This window comes from Pogoniulus pusillus, chromosome 15, assembly GCF_015220805.1.
Source record: "Pogoniulus pusillus isolate bPogPus1 chromosome 15, bPogPus1.pri, whole genome shotgun sequence".
NCBI classification, from domain to species: domain Eukaryota; kingdom Metazoa; phylum Chordata; class Aves; order Piciformes; family Lybiidae; genus Pogoniulus; species Pogoniulus pusillus.
The window spans coordinates 7,275,848-7,294,080 of record NC_087278.1 but is presented as its reverse complement, the minus strand read 5'-3'; the positions used below and the strand labels follow the sequence as shown (position 1 = coordinate 7,294,080).

The following is an 18,233-nucleotide window of genomic DNA, read 5'->3' as shown; positions in this document are numbered from 1 at the left end:
TTATCAAGACATAGAACTGCCTGTTGCAAACGGCATCGGGCGCGGGTGGCAGGGTGCTGTGGAAGAGGCGCTCGGCTGGTGGTGCTGCTGCGTGGCCCCTTTCCTCTAGGATGGCAGGGGTGTTGGGGTCTCCAGCCAGGCCGCCTGGAAATCCAGAGCTGCTGCTTGTCCTACTGGGAAGAGGAGACTTCTTCCAGTTCGCGGGTGGCTGCAGCCCCAGGCCCCCGCTTACCTGTTGCTCCCAAACCCCGTAAGCGCCCCTTCTCGTCGGGGCTTTAATGGACGAGGATCCTTCCCGCGCAGGGACGAGGAAGAGCTTCCCGCAGCGGGAGCAGCGCTGCGGGGCGCAGAGCCCTACTGCCTCCAGCCCCCGGGGCTGCGGCCAGCCCCAGCGGGGCCGAGCTGGGACCGCGGCTGGTGCCGGGGCGGGGCGGGAGCTCAGGAAGTGACACGGCGGGGCGGGGAAGCAGCGGCGGCGGCAGCGGCGGCATGGCAGCGCGGCGGGCGTGAGCCAGCGCCGATCCCGGCCTCGGTACCGGAACCTGGCCCGCAGGTGAGGGGAGCCGGCCGGACCGGGCCGCGCTGTGCTGCTCGGCGGGGCAGCCTCCGCGGGAGGGCCAGCGGCACCGGGAACTCTCCTCGCCCCGGGGGTCTCAGCGGGGGCTGCCCGGCCGTGGCGGGGCAGCAGGGAGGGCCCGCCCGGGAGTCACGGGCCAGAGGGACACCCGGGAGGGGACGCGGGAGCCCGTGCGGCCGGGGTGGCCGGTGAACGAGGCGGACGGTATGGCCCCGGGAGTGCCTCGTCGGAGACCTTCGGTTAAATGACTTTGCCCTTACGCGAAGGGCTCGGCAGTCACCGGCTGCGCTCCCTCCTGGCCCCTCGCCGGAGCCCCGTGTCGGTGCGGTGTGAGGGGCAGAGCAGACACGCAGCACCGGGAGGCGGCTGTCCCGTCTCGCCTCCTTGCTCTGCATGCCCCTCGGGTACTGCGTTTTCTTGAGACGACTCTGCGTGCATTTCCCGCAGCGTGGCCGGGGTCGTCTCGTCTAATCCGATTTCTGCGTCCCCGTCTCCGTGTCATTGCCATTACTTTCTGCGATGATTGAAAGTGGATCCCCATCTCCCTGTGCCCACGGCCACCCGAGCGCTCCGGGGTGCTGCTGACCCCCTGCAGCAGCAGGGGAGGCACGGAGGTTGGCTGGGACGGATCCATCTCTGGGACCGAAGCAGCTGGCTGCTGTCGGGGCTGCCTAACCCCGGCTGTCGGCTGTCTCTGCAGTGCACAAGCTCTGTACTGGGGAGTTAAGGGACTTCGGAGGTAAGCAGGTGTAAACGGCCCTTGTTGCACTGAAACATCTGATCCTGTAAGCCCTATATAGACACGTCCTAGCAGAAGGAGTCTGAGCAGCCTGTGTTTCACTTAGGAAGCCTTTGGTTTCCTCTCTGACAAGAGATTAATGCTCATCTCGTTGACGGAGGAGCAGTTCAGGGATGGATTTATGGTTTGGGGAGTTTTAATTCTTTGTTTGATTCCTGAGGCAAGCCGGCTGATGACGCATTCCCCCCCTCCCCCCGGTGTTTCAGTGCCCTGTGGAGAGGAAAAGGGGGTCCTGTGAAAGTCCCTCCTGGCAGCCGAAGTGTGGCAGCGTGGCTCTGCCTTGCCAGCTCATTACGCCAATAAATCCTGGGGATGCTCGGTTCAGATGGGGCTCTTGCAGGAGAATTTATAAAGTCATTAAAAGCATTTTAATGGAAAGTATTAACCATCTATAACGCAGCATCTGTTGTCGTGTCTTTAGGAAAACACAGCTAAATTAGGAGTGTGAGGCAGTGAGACAGACCGGTGAGCCTGCTGCTGAAGCAACCAGCTGGCTGGGGCTGACAGGGGCTATGGGTGGAAACTCCTTCCCATCTGCAGCATCAGGCCAGGGTCTGGCTACCTGGACTGCTCTGGGAGTGCTAGGCAGAGCTGGTGTTGGCAGAGATCAGTTCAGTGAGGAGTGGAGTGGGAAGAGAGGAGCAGCTCTGCAGTGCATTGTCTCATCTTGTCCCTCACTGGGTGTCAAGACACGAGAGAGGGATTCTGGAGGAAACATGTCTGCAAGAAGCTTTGGCTTCCACAATCCAGCCTGGAGAGGAAGGAATGTCTTTTGCAGTTAGAATGGGGTGAAATAGGAAGGACAGTGAAGGAGCATGAAGCCAAGATGGTGCCATATGATACCAGCAGCCTCACTTTCCCTACAGGTGAGGGCAACAGTTGGCTCCTGCTTTGTTTTCACTGGGGTGTTTCAGCCCTGGTGGACCACAGTAGTCAGTAAGGTTTGATGTGAGAATGAGTATCAGCAGGGTAAAAGGCAGATGCAAAGGTGATGGGCTCCTGGTATGGTATGGTTCTCCAGTCCTCTTCTGACCTTGTCCCATGACAATCTAGTGCTGCTGCAGGAGGATTTGTAGTCATTAAATCCTTTTTCTCTGGAAACACAAACCATGTATAGCATAGCACCTGCTGTTGTGTCTCTGGAAGAGCCTGTCTGTGTTTCAAGGCTCAGGGTCAGCCACACAAGCTGGTGGGCTTTCTGCTGCAGTAACCAGCTTCCCACCAACCACTTCAGCTGAGGGCCATGCTTCTCTCTTACTGCTGCTTCCTGAGTAGGTTTCTGTAGCTCTGACTTGGAGCAGCTGCTGGACATCCTCTTGCCATCTGGACCCAGCGCTGGAAGTAGGGGACACAGTAGCCCCTGCCTTGACCAGGCCTGTTTGGGCTGCTGTAGGCAGTGTGGTAGAGCTGCTGTAGGCAGCATATCTGTGCTTTGCTTTTCAGCCTGGTCTGTAAGCCACCAGCTGCCTCTGAAGTCCCTCTCTGGTTCTCCACAAGCACAGCAAATTGCCAGCCTAGTCTCTAGGGGCATGTCCAATGTAAGAGGCAAACCTGTTCAGGACACCAGATCCCACAACTGTCATAGTTTGTGCTTTTGAGTTGCTGCTCCTCCTCCTCCACAAAAACCTGGGAGGGGGCAAGCATCTGTGGGAGGCTCTGTGGACTTGAACCCCTTCATAGAGCCAAGCCATGGGCCCTAGGGTCATGGGTTTTGGCAAGGTGAAGCAGTCTGGCAGGTCCAGCGTCTGCTTGCCCCAGTTAGAGATTTCCTCCGTTACAGCCTCAGCCTGCTGGTCTGCATTGCCACCCTCCAGGTGGCTGTGCTATGACTTAGGGCTTACACTGCAGAAGGCACAGGGGACAGACCCCGGGCTTGGTGTGGGAGACTTGTGCTGCCATCCTGGCTCTGCTTTGCCCAAAACGTGGGGCATGATGCTGAGCCCTGGCTGGGGACAGCTGTTTCTTCCCTGTAACACTCGTTGTGGTTCCTCTGCTTCGTTTGCCTTCTAGGGGTGCTGGCTTTTGCAGAGCACAACAGTGAAACAGCACAGAAGGTTTCTCATATTTGCCTGACACCATTTCTCTGCCTGCACCGGGGGGGTGAGGGCACCTGGCTCATCCTCAGTGCTCAGCTCCTCGACAGGAGTGATAGCTGCTGCTGCTCCTGGCAGGGCTAGCAGAGCTGCTGGTGCTGCCTGCATTGCCTCAGTCATGGGCCTCAGGTTTTACAGATTGTGTTTGTTTGTTTGTTTAAAAAATGAAAATCAAGAAGGAAAAAAAAAATTGATTTGGTGAAGGAGGGATTTGTTTTCTGTCCCAGTGTTAGGGCGTTGCTGAGAGGCTCAGCCAGGCATGGGAGCTCAGGCTCAGGAGAGGAGCAGGGAGTCAGGGTGAAGCCAGCTCTGGTGGCCTTGCACATCTGCCTTCCCTTGGGAGATGCACCTGAAGGAGCTGCTGCTGCTTCTGTAATTGGTGGTGGCTGCTTCTTGGCTCCGTGGAAACCTCATCCCTGTGGGCAGGCCACCTTGAGTCCCACTGCAGAGAGGCCAAGGCTCTTGTTTTGAGGTCTAGGCTGTCCCAGGGACCAGGGTCCTTATTCTCAGGAACCTTTTCATGTAGCCTGTCTTCTGCACACTGACTCTGCCTCAGGGGCCCACGTAGCCAGGAGCAGCTCTGCCAAATGCATCCTTGCAGAGTCTCAGACACCAGCTGGGGAGCGACACAGTCAGGGCGAGGGGAGGTTCACCACCAGGTCACCCAACTGCTGCATTTTAGTGGGGGGCCCACAACTTGTACCTGGCTTGTGGCAAGGGGAAGGGTCTAGGTACCAGCAGCCTAAGAGGTGAAGTGAGATGATCAAGCCTGGTGCTTGATGGAGGGGTGGACTTCATCTGCTTGGCTCTCCTCCTCCTTCCTTCATCCCTGCTGCTTCAGTTGCTGCGCTGCTTTAGCTCACAAACCAAGCAAAAAGCTGACTGTTATTTTAGGATAAGGGGTAGGACTTAATTTTTCTGCTAGGTCAGTGCTCAGTCAGATCTCTGGGGGCCAACCAGTGCTCAGCTGGCAGTGGAGGCAAGCAGAGAGAAGGTGGAGACCTGGGCTTCCCTTGCAGGGGAGAGTGGGCCAGCTACAGCATCACTCCATGGCCCTGCTCTGGCCACTGCCTCCTTCAAACCCCTTGTCAGGGGGGGACAGGGGAGAAGCAGACAAGGACCTTGGTGCCAAAGGTGATGTGCCATTGGGTCTGGGAGGCTCATGTGACTTCTTTTGGTTGATGGTTTCATTGGTCCATTTTGTTCCAGGCTGCAGCGACTGACATGGATTTTCTCTTCATCTGCCCCTTTCTGCTGATGCTGCTGATGTCCCGGAGCAGCCTTGCAGACTTGGAAAAACAGAGGGTGGACTCTGGCCTGGAAATTTGTATCCTTCTCTGAAGCCTGCCACTCATGTCCCATGAATATGTTCATCCCTGCTGAGGCTGGAGGCAGCTTAAGTGCAGAGAAAGAGTTGTAGACCATGGAAAGGGGCACAGGGCAGGTGGAAGGAGGACTCAGAATTGCTGGACAGTTGCCTGGCTACTCTCCAGTAGAAAAGCTTTGGCTGTGCTCCTGGGTTTGCTAAGCACTTGGCTCAGTGTGGGAGCAGAGGCAGGATTTTTGGTGGTGCCTGATGTTTTCCTAGGTGCAGCACTTTTCCTTTCTACTCCAGGAGGCTGGGCACCAAGCACATCTCCTAGTCTGCTCTTGGGAGTGGTGAGGTCAGCCAAGTTTCAGAGCACACCTGTGTGTCTCAGGGCTTTGGAGTCACCAGTTGAGATGACAGGATAGGGTGTTTATCGTGAGTGTTTATCACCCATAAGGAGGTAGGGTAGTGCAAGCCCTTCCTAACACACAGCAACATCCCCTGGTGAACAGGCAATGCATGAGGAGGGTGGTGGGAGCTCACACCTTCCAGCCTGTCAGCTGGAGCAGGGACTGGCAAGTAAAAGGCTCCTCATGAGCACTCAGTGTTGCTAAGTGCCTCACTGGGGCATCTTGGCAAAGAAGCTCACTGGAAACCTGTGTTTCATCCTTGTTCAGGCATTGGTCCCTGGGCCTCAGGCACCCTGTGAAGAACTAGGGGTACTGGGATGGTGCCAAGTGCCTGGTGGAGTGGGAGAATAGAAGCGTGGTGGGAACATGCCAGCAGCGCCCTTGACAGCAGTGCAGATAAGAAGCTGTTTGAGGTGAAGCGCAAGGACCAGATGAATGCACTGAAGAACCTGATTGAGCTCAATGACGTCAACCAGCAGTACAAAATCATCGACATCATGCTCAAGGGACTCTTCAAAGTGAGCCACAGCACAGGTCACCCTGCAGGCTTGGGGAGAGTGGGCAGGAGAAGCAGGGAGGGCTGAGGGGCCTCCATGGAGTCAGAGAGCTGGGTGGGCAGGTGGTCTTCAGGACCTTAAGGGGAGGATGCCTTTAGGACCTTAAGGGAGGATGCCTTTAGGGCCTTAAGGGAGGATGGGGCTTCAAAGCGGGGTGGCTGTAGCAGCACCGCCGTGGTACAGGGGAGGACCGTCAGGACAGGGCAATAACCAAGGGCTCTGGCAGGTGCTGGAGGACTCCCGGGCCGTGCTCATTGCTGCAGATGTGCCTCCTGACGGGCCTTTCCCTCAGGATGAGAAGATAAAGGATGGTAGGTCCTCTCTGGTCCTAACCCACCTCCCTTATCTAGTGCCTTGGTGCACTGCTGAGATTCCTCCTGGGACTGGGTGGGTGGGTGGGTGTGAGACCCCCCTGCAGCCAGACCTAGACTGGTTCCTGTCCTTGGGGAATCCTATTGCTGCCTCTGATCAGTTGGTACCGGGGAGCCCGTTTGCCCTCGGCTTTCCTGCTCCCTGCTGGGGCTGTAGGTGTCAGAGGGAGGGGGCAGTGTGCAACAGGGCTGGTGTCTGTCCCCACAGCCTACTCCCACGTGGTGGAGAACACTGCCTTCTTCGGGGACGTTGTCCTGCGCTTCCCCAAGATTGTCCACCACTACTTTGACCGCAACTCCAACTGGAACAGCCTCATCCGCTGGGGCATCAGCTTCTGCAACCTGACAGGCGTGTTTGAGCAGGGACCCCACTCCCAAGTCCTGGGGCTGGTAAGGCTCCTGCTCTGGTCCCCCCTGATGCATCCCCTCTCTGCTGCTGGGGCTGAGGGTCTGAGGTTTTGGGGGTAAAAGGAGGGCAGGGGGAGTCTACACCCACGTGTGAAGGTTATCCTTGGGATGGGGGAAGAGTGTGGTTGGGAGGAGAGGACTCTGGTCGCAGAGGAGGTGTGGGTGGAGGATGATCCTTCCCGACATGGTCTCCATTTTGCTCCACAGATGGCTCAGGAGCTGGGAATCAGTGAGAAATCACCTGATTACCGCAATCCCTTTAAAACAGACCACTCCGAGGTAAGGCAGCAGCACCACCAGCTCGCCCCATGGGCTTCCCCATCCCTGTCACACAGCAGTAGGCAGCAGGCTGGGGAAGGGAATGTGTAGTTTGGTGGGAAGCAGTCAAATATCCCCAGTACAAAGGAAGCATGGCTGAAACATTTACGTTCAATTCCTTGCCTGGGCTGAGGTCAGCTTTGGGCACTTGGTGCCAGCTCTCCCCTCCTCTGGCCACCTGCCACATGGGAATCATAGAATCATAGAATGGTCTGGGCTGTAAGTGACCTCCAAAGATCATCTGTTCCAAACCCCCTGCAGTCAGCAGGGACATCCTCAACTAGATCAGGTTGCCCAGAGCCCTGTTTGGCCTCACTTTGAATAACCCCAGTGAAGGAGCCACAACCACCTCCCCAGGCAACTTGTTCCAGTGTTCCACCATCCTCATAGTAAAGAACTTGTTGCTAACATCCAATCTAAATCTGCCTTTCTGTAGTTTGAAGCCATTGCCCCTCATCCTGTCACTGCAGGCCTTTGTACACAGTCTCTCTCCATCCTTCATGTAGACCCCCTTTAGGTACTAAAAGGCTGCTATTGGGTCTCCCCAGAGCCTCCTCTTCTCCAGAATGTTGAGACCCCGTTCATCTTATGCTGCATCCAGCCTCAAGCCCCCAACACCTTGGGGTTTGTGTGTTGGCTTTGGTGGGTTTGGAGCGGTTGCACCTCAGAGAGGCTGTGGGGACTCCCCATGCTGATCCCCGTGCTGTCACCCTGCAGTTTTTCCCCAGTGCTGACACCTTCCAGAAGGCACTGCGGGAGGAGGAGAAGCGGAGGAAGAAGGAGGAGAAGCGGAAGGAGATCCGCAAGGGCCCTCGCATCTCCCGCTCGCAGTCGGAGCTGTAGCGGTGCGGGGGTGGGGGGGGCTTGCGCCTGGCGGCAGGGGCGGTGCCACTGGGACGTGGAGCAGGTCGCTGCCTCTCAGCGTACGCCGGACGGTGCCAAGTGGTGATCCCCTTTCTGTTCTTGCCGTGGGTTTTGTTTTGTTGCCTTTCCCTTTCGTTTGGCGGGGGCCACGTTGCAGTGTTGGTAGGTTGCCTCAACGGGGAGCTGAAGTGACGTGCCCCTTCCCCGGAGCCAAAGCACAGAGGGGAAGGCAGCGGGGCTGGCCCCTGGGCTGGATTGGGTTCTGCCACCCATGGGCAGTTAGGGTGAGTGGGACATGCTGTGGCTGAGCCCCATGGGGAGCCCAGGGAACCCTCCCCTCCACAGCACAGGGTGCCCCGTGCTGGATATGCCTCCCCTGTCACAGGTGGAGTGCATCATGCCAAACAGCCTCATAAGCAATGCTGCTTCTCTCGGATTTGGTTGGTTTTTTCCTTTTTTTGTTTAAGCTGGTGATCTCATTACCCACTCCCAACCTCCCAACCCAGTTATTCCTGGTCTCTGCCCAGCTGCTACCTCTGCCAGACCAGCTCTTCCCTCTTCCCAGCAGTTGTTTTACCAAGCAACGTGCATTTCGCTGGCCAGCCATAGTTGAAAAGGCAAAATTGTGCCAGGTCTCTCCCCAGTGGCATACTGCTCTCCTGGGTGGGTACCATAAGGCATCCCTTCAAGTGTTGTGAATATTTGGGAAGGAGGGATTTCAGCTCTTGGCCCTCATTGCAGCCGATGTGTGCCTGTAGTGCAAGCACCACTGATGCTGAAGGCTGGTGAACCAGCCCTGAAGCCCTGTGTGCCAGTCCTGTGCCCTGGCCACACCATCCTGTCCCACATCCCTCTGCTGCGACGCTGATACTCCCTAATTTAGTTCCTCAAACCCTTTTCTCAGGAGGACAGCCAGCTAAAGGCACATGTGCACAGCAGGGCTGAAGCTAGTCAGAGGGCTGCGACCCTCTGTTGGAGCGTCTAGGCTGCAGCAGGAGCCAAGCTGTCCCTAGGACCCTTCTGTTGTGGTCGCTGATGAGGGTCACGCAGAAGGACCATTGCTAGGCAGGGGGTGCTGTGTGCCAGGCTGGGAGCACCGAGGCCTTCGGGAAAGAGTCGGTGTCCTCAACAGTTAACTGCAGAGCCAGGTCCGTCCAGCTGGGGGGGATGGCCACGGGCGCGTGTTTTGTTTTACTTGAATAAAATGGACTTTTTTTTTTTTCTAATAAAAGAAGCCTGGCTCTTGCTCCTGGGCCTGGTGGGAGCCGGCGTCGCGTCTGGGGTAGTGAAGGTCCGTGGGGAGATGCAGAGAGGGGGACAAACCCTTTCCCCGAACTTTCCCCGCCGCCTTCCTCTCAGCCATTCCCCGTTTCAGCCAGGCTGGGGGCCGCGCTGTGCCACCTCTGCCCGTGACGAGAGTCTGTGGGCGGGAGGAGCCGGCAGCGTCCCCTCCTTTCCCACGCGTGTCCGGAGCGCTCGGCGCTGCGCTCCGGAGCGGCCCCCGCGGGCCCCGCCCACCTCATGAATACTGAAGCGAGGGGGCGGGGCGCGGCATGCTAATGCAGCTGCTGATCGCTGACGCGCCATCACCCCACGCGCCGCCGCGGCCGCCCATTGGCCGGCGCCGACCTGGTCTCATTGACAACGAGCCGCGGGGGGCGCGCGCGCCCCGCTGCCCCGGCGGCGGGCAGGTGGGGGCGGGGCCGGGCCGGGGCGGCCCAAGATGGCGCGGGGTCGGCGGCGCTCGCCGGCAGCCTCTGCCTGAGCGCCCGGGGCGGCGGTGGGATTTCATGCGCCGGTGCGACCGGCCACGGCTGGCTCCTGCGCGATGGAGGGCGGCGAGCTGGGCGCGGAGAACATGGAGACCCTAACAGAGCTGGGCGACGAGCTCACCCTCGGCGACATCGACGGTGGGCGCCGCGGAAGGAGGGGTGGGGGTGGCGCTCGTGGGCTCCCTCGGCGGGGTGTGTGTGGAGGGTTTCTCAGGGCCTCTCCGTGGATCTGAGGCTGCCAGGGCTGCCCCGGGGTAGGGGACGTGGGTAGCGTGGTTCTTGGCTGTTGCTGCGTGGGGTGTCACCCACCCCTGCCTGGGGAGTGGGCGCGCAGGGTGGCCGTATCGGGATCGGCTCCGCTGCGTGGAGTGCGCGACCCACGCGGGACGGGTTCCCAGTGCGTGTAGGTGAGGGGAGCGGGGAATCACCTGTCCTGCGTGGGTAAAGGCGCGGAGGGGTGGTATGGAGCGCGTCCCGTCGTGGCGAGCGGCCACGCATGTCAGCGCGCTGATGGGAGGACCCGGGCAGCCCTTTTGGGCGACGTGCGTAGGGCTGACCTACGGCGGGAGAGAGTCGCTGTGGTCGCTACGACAAGATGCGCTGGGGGGCCGGAGACTCGAGCCCCCGCCGCCCCGATCTCTCCCACTCGCGGCCGCCGGCGGCATGGGGCGGGCCGTAGAGAAGGCAGTGGCCTTGCCGTGCTTTTCCTGCCTCAGAGCCGCGGGGCGAACGGCGCTCCCTCGGGTTCCCCTCGTGTTTCTCAAAAGTCAGTGGGAAGTGACGGCCAGAGATGTGCCAGCAGTAGTGCCCGTGGGAGGAGGCTGTGTCCCTCTGCCTGCCTCTACCAGAGCAGGTGTAACTGCTGAAATGTTCCTTTCCCTCACCCGCCGGCATCCTAAAACTTGACCACGTAAACACCGGGGCTCAGACCTGTAAGAACCCCTCTTTTCTGCCAAAATGCACCAAACCGAAACGCCTGAATGTGAGCCTGTGTTGTTTTCCCCAAAGGCTCCTGAAAACTCACTTTTAAGGGCTAATTTCTCTGAGCTTTTCTGTAGGCTGGAGATGGGGACTCAGCTCAGCTCCTCTGCCCTGTTCGGTCCTAATCCCGAATGGCGGGGCGGGGAGGAGGGAGGGGTGATGCCTGAAGCATCCTTGTTTATCAACTGAGAGATAAAATGAAGCTGGAGCCTGTAAATTTGTAACTACAATTGATTTGCAATGTATTTTTAGGAGCAAATTCACAGCTTTTGTTTTTCTTCATCGTAAGCAAGAGAAGATTGTCCCTTGTGAGCTACAAAGTTGCCAGTGCAAATTGGAGGTGGTGTTCGCTCCTGTTCGGGCACCCCTTCTCAGGAGCAGTGGGGAGAAGGAGACAAGTTGCAATGCACCTGGAGCCGGCTCTGAGCTGCAGTGTGCCTGGGGAAGTGTGATTCAGAGCAATGAGTAACCTAGGAGAAAGCTTCAACTTCCTCCCCGGGTGGATTTTCCTGGGGAGGGTGGGGGATTGCGTGAAAAGGCTGCTTTGTGTGTGTGTGTGCTCTTGAAGTGGATTCTTTGCAGGGACTGAAGTTCTGACTTGTTTTTTTAAGTTTTTTGTCATCCAGCCTCTGTGTTCCTCCCCTGCTCAGGCTGAGGGGACCCTCACCACCTGCTGCATGGCTTTTGCTTTTCCGTGGTGCAGGTGGAATGATGCTGGTCAGTTTGGTGGATGCACTGACAGCTCTGAGGTGTTGGTGCTTACTGGGGTTGTACTCCAGGTCAGGGGAGTCCTGGTGCCTAGCCAAAGGCATCTAGCATTGTCTCTGCCCTCCAACACAAGCTCCTTTGCCATCTGTGGGCACCTTTCTGCCTGCAGGATAATGCTGGAAAGTGAGTTCCGAGTGGATAAGAATCACCTCTGAGCTCAGGGCGAAGGGGTTGTTTCTGTCCATGTTGGGATCTCCACCACTCCCCTGTGCTCAGGGAGGAGCAGGTAGGAGAGTTGATCCACCACCTGGGAAAGGCAACTCTTACCCTTACCTTTCTGCCCAGTATTTGGGTGCTGAGACAAATGAAAGCAGCAGATGTCCTTGGTGGGCTCAGTTTCGTAATGTCTTGTTGACATTTTTCAGCCTTGGGCTGGACCAGGGAAGTTCTCTGCAGTAACATCTAACCCTGTGCTGGGGGCTGAGACCTCTGCAGCTCAGAGTGTGTGGGTGATCTTCCAAGGATGGGTTTGTCAGAGAGATCTGTCCTCCAAAAGCACTAACAGTCAGTGTAGGCTCTCGCTCTGTTCTCTGTGTAGGCAAAGGTGATTTCAAAGCTAGGGATTTGCATTCTGGATGTTGCTGTTTCTCCTGCTTTTTATTTTCTTTCTGTGGCTGCTAGGAAAATTCGTGGGTGCTTTGAAAGAGGTAAGGTTTGGTCCCTCATACGGTGAGAGTGATGGAGCACAGGATCAGGCTGCCCAGAAAGGTTGTGTGAGTCTCCTCTGGAGGCCTTCAGAACCCACCTGGATGCGTTCCTGTGTGATCATGCTTTGGCAGGGGAATTGAACTGGATGATCTCTGGAGACCCCTTCCAACCCTTAACAGTCCTTGATTTAGACTCTTTGCATTTAGTTAGTGATAAAGATGTGATTGTGAGAGCAACAGTGGCTTCTTTACTAAGATATTTAATCTGCTGTTCTTTAGAACCACAGTACTTGAAGTTTGGCTCTTACATGGAATTTAGTCTTCCAGAGCAAGCCCCATCCAGTTTATGTTTATCCCTCACTTGCAGTAGTGCTGTCTGATACTGACATAGCATAGCAGCACCATAAACTGTTTGAGGAGGACGTAGTTGAGATTATCAGGTTTATCCTGTTGGAGATTGTTGGGAATGGTTTTAGTTGCAGTCAAGTTGAAGGGTGAAAAGCAACTTAATGTCCATCTCAGTGTTAGGTAGATGTGTTAATCAGCCCTCCTTGCTCTGCTTTGTGAAAGTTTACTGAGCCACTGCATTAAAAACTATGAAAATCAAATCTTTCATTCATGTTGTTAAAAACAGAGACAAAAATTTGGTCCAAATAGTGCCTGAGGGTGATTGTTGCTCAGTGCTGGGGGAACTGCAGGTCCCCACTTAGTGTTGGGCTATAAGTAGGTCAGGAGGACAACTTCTCCCAAGCTCCTCCATCCAACAGACTTGAGTGCTTAAGAGCAGTGGTCATAAGCAGTGCTTGAATGTGTTGAATGTGTGGGTTTGGAGAGCTTGCTGTCAGAAGGGAAGAGTAATGGTACAGAAATAGGGAAGTCTGATGGAGCATTTGTTGAGGGAGCAAGAAGCTTGGAGGAGGATCCTTTTGCTCTGCCTCAGGAATGTCAGACAAATTATGAGAGTGGTGAGAGCCTGGAATGGGTTGCCCAGGGAGGTGGTTGAGGCCCCATCCCTGGAGGTGTTTAAGGCCAGGCTGGATGAGGCTCTGGCCAGCCTGATGTAGGGTAGGGTGTCCCTGCCCATGGCAGGGGGGTTGGAACTAGATGATGCTTGTGGTCCCTTCCAACCCTGGCTGATTCTGTGAAATTAATTAGATAGCATGTGAGTGGCCTTTTGGAGGAGGAGATCAATAGACCTTTTATTGCTGGGACTACTTCCACGGAAACATGTGGTGAAAAGTTTGCTTCTCTGAACCACCTTCATAACCTACAGCAGCAACATCCCTTGGACTCGTGGGTGAGAAAGCTCCTGGTGTCAGAAACAATTCACCATATTTTCCCTCTAAATCAGGAATCTATTTTCTGCTTTCTAAACCCAGGTTTGTGGGTTAGTTATAAACCCTCTATTATGTTTGTGAGTCTCATGCCTTTTTTCCTGCTTTGAAGAGAGGGGGGGAAAAAATAGGACTTTCAGAAAGCTGTGGAAGTGCCAACACAACCTGGGCAGATCCTGGGCTGGGATCTGACTCCTCATGCCACCACCCATCTGCAGATCAAGGGAAGCATTCAGGTGGCTTAAGGGTGCCCAGCTGGATTAAATTGGATAGACAGAGAGAAGAGGAAACTTCACTTCTGAACAATGATCTCTTGGTGGTGAAAGTTTTCCTTCTTGTGGGGGAAGAGCTGTATCATTGTGGTAGGAGCTTCTTGATGTGGGCTGATAAAATCCTGGAGAAGGTAGGATGAAGAGAAATTACTGTGCAGTGATTGCAGGTGGGGGATAAATAGGCAAAAAAAAACCCCACCAAACCCCCCAAAAGTTATTCTGTCAGTTTAAACACATGTGTGGTTTTTCCCTGCTTACAGTTCTATAAAATGTTGTTTTCTTTAGTAGCTTTTTCCCCAATTTCTGGTATGCTTGAAAGTAAAAATGAGTTAGGATGAATTATTGCCCTGGGTTTTGTTTTTTTCAGATACTTGGTGGGGCAGGAGAGACAGAGAGCTTGAAAGCAACCTAGAAGTTGGGTGGGAGGCCAGCTAGTGCTGGAATTGCCAAGGTCCTTGGTTTCTTGCTTTTTCAAGGATTAGACTGGAGCAATGATGGAACAAGGCTCTGATGTGTTAGATACGTTGGAGACAGCTTTCAGTTCCAGTCTGTGCTCGGATCCTGTAGTCTGGGAAAGTGGTGCAGGAGAGTCCTGCCAGTCCCTCTGTTGCTGGTCACCTCTTGGTTTTTCTCTGCAGGTGTCTGCAGGGGTGATATTTTCTCTGGAGGTTCTGAAGGACCCACAGCTCCTTTGTGTGCTGTTCTCTGGAGGTTCTGAAGGACCCACAGCTCCTTTGTGTGCTGTTCTCTGGAGGCTTTGAAGGTCCCACAGCTCCTTTGTGTGCTGTTCTCTGGAGGTTCTGAAGGTCCCACAGCTCCTTTGTGTGCTGTTCTCTGGAGGTTCTGAAGGACCCACAGCTCCTTTGTGTGCTGTTCTCTGGAGGTTCTGAAGGACCCACAGCTCCTTTGTGTGCTGTTCTCTGGAGGTTCTGAAGGACCCACAGCTCCTTTGTGTGCTGTTCTCTGGAGGCTTTGAAGGACCCACAGCTCCTTCCCGTGCTGCTCTCTGGAGGCTTTGAAGGACCCACAGCTCCTTTGTGTGCTGTTCTCTGGAGGCTTTGAAGGACCCACAGCTCCTTTGTGTGCTGTTCTCTGGAGGCTTTGAAGGACCCACAGCTCCTTTGTGTGCTGTTCTCTGGAGGCTTTGAAGGACCCACAGCTCCTTTGTGTGCTGTTCTCTGGAGGTTCTGAAGGACCCACAGCTCCTTTGTGTGCTGTTCTCTGGAGGTTCTGAAGGACCCACAGCTCCTTTGTGTGCTGTTCTCTGGAGGTTCTGAAGGACCCACAGCTCCTTTGTGTGCTGTTCTCTGGAGGCTTTGAAGGACCCACAGCTCCTTTGTGTGCTGTTCTCTGGAGGCTTTGAAGGACCCACAGCTCCTTTGTGTGCTGTTCTCTGGAGGTTCTGAAGGACCCACAGCTCCTTTCTGTGCTGTTCTCTGGAGGTTCTGAAGGACCCACAGCTCCTTTGTGTGCTGTTCTCTGGAGGTTCTGAAGGACCCACAGCTCCTTCCCGTGCTGCTCTCTGGAGGCTTTGAAGGACCTACAGCTCCTTTGTGTGCATGCACAGCCATGGTTCAAGTCCTGACGTAATGGCAGATGTCACAGCGTATGGGCAATGAAATAACATTAAATGCAATTTCTTCTCTTTTGCAGAGATGCTGCAGTTTGTCAGTAACCAGGCAGGGGACTTCCCAGACCTCTTTTCGGATCACTTGTGTGGCACCTTCCAGGGCAATGGTAGCAGTGGCAACAACAGCAACAGCAGCAGCAGTGGGACCCTGGAGCCGCAGCTGCAGCGCTCGTACAGCCAGGTGCAGCTCCAGCCCTTCCCACCATCCCCTGCCTCCCCCCAGCTCCAGACTCTGCCAGTCAAGGTGACACAGGCTACACCTGCGGCCCCTCCACGGTCAGCCCCCCTCCTTCAGCCTCGGCCTCCGCTCCAGCCTCAGCTGCAGCAGCAGGCTGTGATGATTGCACCAACGTTCAGCTCTGCGCCTCCCACCAGGATTATCCAGCAGCCAGTGATCTACCAGAACGCAGCCACCAGCTTCCAAGGTAGTGTCTGAAGGGGTTCAAAGCACATGTGTGCCTGGTGCCCCTCCAGTTTCTTGGTGCTCAAGATACAGATGTGCTTGGTGTAAAGCAGGGTTCAGCCTCCAAAAGTGCTGTTGGCTACAAGAAGCTGCCTGTGAGGTGTACCTTCTGCTGCCTCCGTGGCTTTGCAGTCAGGGCAGCATGAGAAATGATCGTAAATAAGACCTTAAATCATTTTGTGTGACCTCTAGAGCATTGTCTTCTTGCTGCTGTCCCATTCTGGCCTCTTGGGAGGCTTGAGGAAGATAGGTCTAGACATGGTTGCTGGCAGCCTTGTGCTCCCGCTGATGGGTGTGGTAGGCAGATCCAGTCCTGAAGCTGCAGCCTGTCCCATGTGGCAGTCTGGAAGGAAAGCACATTTTCACTACCAGGCTCTTCAGTGTGCAGTACCTGCATTGAGCAGAAACACTTGGAGGGACATTTAATGACTGTATCTTCCTTTGTGAATGTGAACTGTCTGGATTCTTCTCAGTAGGTGTTGGTCTTTTATGTGATAAATAGGATCTCAGTGTTCCCTGAGATCAGCAGGAGTGGTTCAGTGTATTGCATAATATCACTGAAATAATCAGTCCTGCACTATCAGACCAAAGGTGGTTATTTTCTTTTAGCTGCTCCTCTGGGTCTCCTTGAAAGCTTTTATTGTAGTTGCAGTGTCCTCTTGCAGGAGGCATCAAAGGAGCTGGAAGCTTCTCAGCATGTGGGATGTGTTAGATGAACGCTGCCTACCAAAAAGCTCTGGGAAGAATAGGAGTGAAGCTAGGAGCAGGCTGCAGAATGGAGACTTGTGTCTCTGGGCTGTTCCTGACATCTCTTCTCATTTTCAGTTCTCCAGCCTCAAGTCCAGAGCCTGGTGACATCCTCCCAAGTTCAACCAGTTACCATCCAGCAGCAAGTGCAGACCGTGCAGGCCCAGCGAGTGCTAACGCAGGCTGCCAACGGTACCATCCAGACCTTAACACCAGCCACAGTCCAGACAGTTGCTGCCCCACAGGTCCAGCAAGTTCCAGTAAGTGAAAATGTGGAATGATGCAGGGATCCAGTGGAGGAAGAAATTGTGTTTGCTTGTTTGGTCTGCTGTCTTGCCATGGGATAGGTAGTGAGGCTTGTCATCCTGGCGAGGATGGCTTTTGTGTGAGAGATTTCCAGTCAGCCCATCTTCTAGAGACGTTTTACTTCATGCATGAGGGTCACTGTTGTAAGCTGTGATGTGGCTTCAGGTAGTGAGCAATGTTCAGACGCTGTTTTCAGTGAGACACCTGTGGCACTGAGCTCTGTCAGATGTGATTTTTGTGACATAGTGCAGCCAAACCAGATTGGAGATCTTACTTACCTTCTTTGCAAGTCCCCCATCGACACCATGGCTTACGTGGGCTGGCTGACACCAGAATGTTCTCCTGCCACAGTTTCTTGGATCTTTTTGCTGCTACACTGGCATGTGATTTTGTTTTTAAAATGCACACAACAGCAAAAAATTGTTTTGTGTCTTTGCATTAGATAAAAAAGTTTACTGGTAGGAGACTCGATGTGGGGAGGTTGCTCTGGTACAGTTGTACTGTGCCACCTGTAGTGCTCTCTGTATTTGAGAGCTGATGAGCTATTTGGGAAAACAAGATCATGCTGTGTTATGGCAACATAACTTATACAGCTGGTTTTGATCTGTACTCATGGTACAGATCCTTTCAGTGAACTTGAGAGGGGGAATTACTACAGGTACTTGTCAGAGCAGGCTGCCCTAGGTATTTTGGACTCAATCAGATAGTGTAGAGAGCTAATTCTAGGTGTAATTGGAGAGGGGAAGGGAACTTTTTCCATCATCTCTTATTGTTTTTTTACATATTTGTTTACACCTGGTGCCTGATTTGAAAGCCAGTGTCCTGGTGATTCCCTGCTCTCCTCCCTGCAGCACTGTTCAGACTGTCTCATGGTCAGAGTTTGCATCAGGGGCCAGCAAAACCCGTGCAGGTGATGCAAGGCAGAAGGTGGAAGAAACGCCTCGCTCTTTTGCCATCCACTGAGATACCAACTTACAGTTCTGTCATTGCTTACCTTTCACTGTGGAAAGAAATTGGTACCTACTCTCCCCTTCACCTATAGCTCTTTTCAACCTAGGTTTTGGTCCAGCCTCAGATCATAAAAACAGACTCCCTTGTGCTGACAACCCTGAAAACAGATGGCAATCCTGTTATGGCTGCAGTGCAGAACCCGGCGCTGACGGCGCTCACTACTCCCATTCAGACCACGGCTCTGCAGGTACCATATGGTTGTTCTCTCTTGCTGATGTCCTTTTCCTCTTGGTGCGAGGAGGAGGTTTGGGCTTTCATGTTCTGCCATGGTGCACATAGGAGGGGTTTTGATGGCTGGTGTAGATGCATCCAGGGTGAGTAATGCCTTGTATCTGCCAAGGCTAAACACACAGATTGTACTTCTCTGGCAGCCTTCCATGGCCAGTAAGCAAAGACCAAGGGCATGTTTCTGTTTACTTTTTTCGGGTGTCACAGGGAGAGAAATGTGACCTGAGAATTCCATTTGATTTTTAACCTCTGGAAGGTACTTGAAACGGGAAGCTACCCCCCCCAGAATCCTAGAAATAATGGTTTAGGTTGGAAGAGACCCCAGAAATCATCTAGTTCCAACCCCCTGCCATAGGCAGGGACACCTC

General features: G+C 54.7%; 2 protein-coding genes across 3 annotated transcripts in view; both read left to right on the top strand.

Moving 5' to 3' along the window:
* Positions 1 to 461: 461 nt before the first annotated feature.
* On the top strand, positions 462 to 8,940 carry CCDC134 (coiled-coil domain containing 134). 2 transcript variants are annotated; one of them, XM_064155135.1, is made up of 7 exons: positions 462 to 553; positions 4,679 to 4,796; positions 5,585 to 5,706; positions 5,972 to 6,056; positions 6,325 to 6,506; positions 6,732 to 6,803; positions 7,560 to 8,940. In XM_064155135.1, exons 2-7 carry the CDS (start codon positions 4,694 to 4,696, stop codon positions 7,683 to 7,685), a joined length of 690 nt encoding a protein of 229 aa, XP_064011205.1. In that variant the 5' UTR covers positions 462 to 553; positions 4,679 to 4,693; the 3' UTR covers positions 7,686 to 8,940. The 2 variants fall into 2 exon arrangements, with proteins under 2 accessions (XP_064011205.1, XP_064011204.1); XM_064155134.1 differs by lacking the exons at positions 4,679 to 4,796; positions 7,560 to 8,940 and adding an exon at positions 7,391 to 7,550 and having other exon boundaries at positions 465 to 553; positions 5,456 to 5,706.
* A 465-nt stretch (positions 8,941 to 9,405) lies between these two features.
* SREBF2 (sterol regulatory element binding transcription factor 2) overlaps positions 9,406 to 18,233 on the top strand; it is a 29,834-nt gene continuing 21,006 nt past the window's right edge. The window contains exons 1-4 of the mRNA XM_064155133.1: positions 9,406 to 9,616; positions 15,134 to 15,535; positions 16,399 to 16,580; positions 17,684 to 17,824. Coding sequence (XP_064011203.1) covers positions 9,535 to 9,616; positions 15,134 to 15,535; positions 16,399 to 16,580; positions 17,684 to 17,824 — 807 coding nt within the window. The 5' untranslated portion in view covers positions 9,406 to 9,534. The remainder of the gene's footprint in view (positions 9,617 to 15,133; positions 15,536 to 16,398; positions 16,581 to 17,683; positions 17,825 to 18,233) is intronic.

Coding starts and splice junctions, on each gene's coding strand:
- CCDC134 (XM_064155135.1), top strand. CDS start 4,694: ATGGATTTTCTCTTCATCTGCCCCTTTCTGCTGATGCTGCTGATGTCC. Junction 4,797..5,584: donor GGACTCTGGCCTGGAAATTT/GTATCCTTCTCT, acceptor ACAGCAGTGCAG/ATAAGAAGCTGTTTGAGGTG. Junction 6,804..7,559: donor TTAAAACAGACCACTCCGAG/GTAAGGCAGCAG, acceptor GTCACCCTGCAG/TTTTTCCCCAGTGCTGACAC.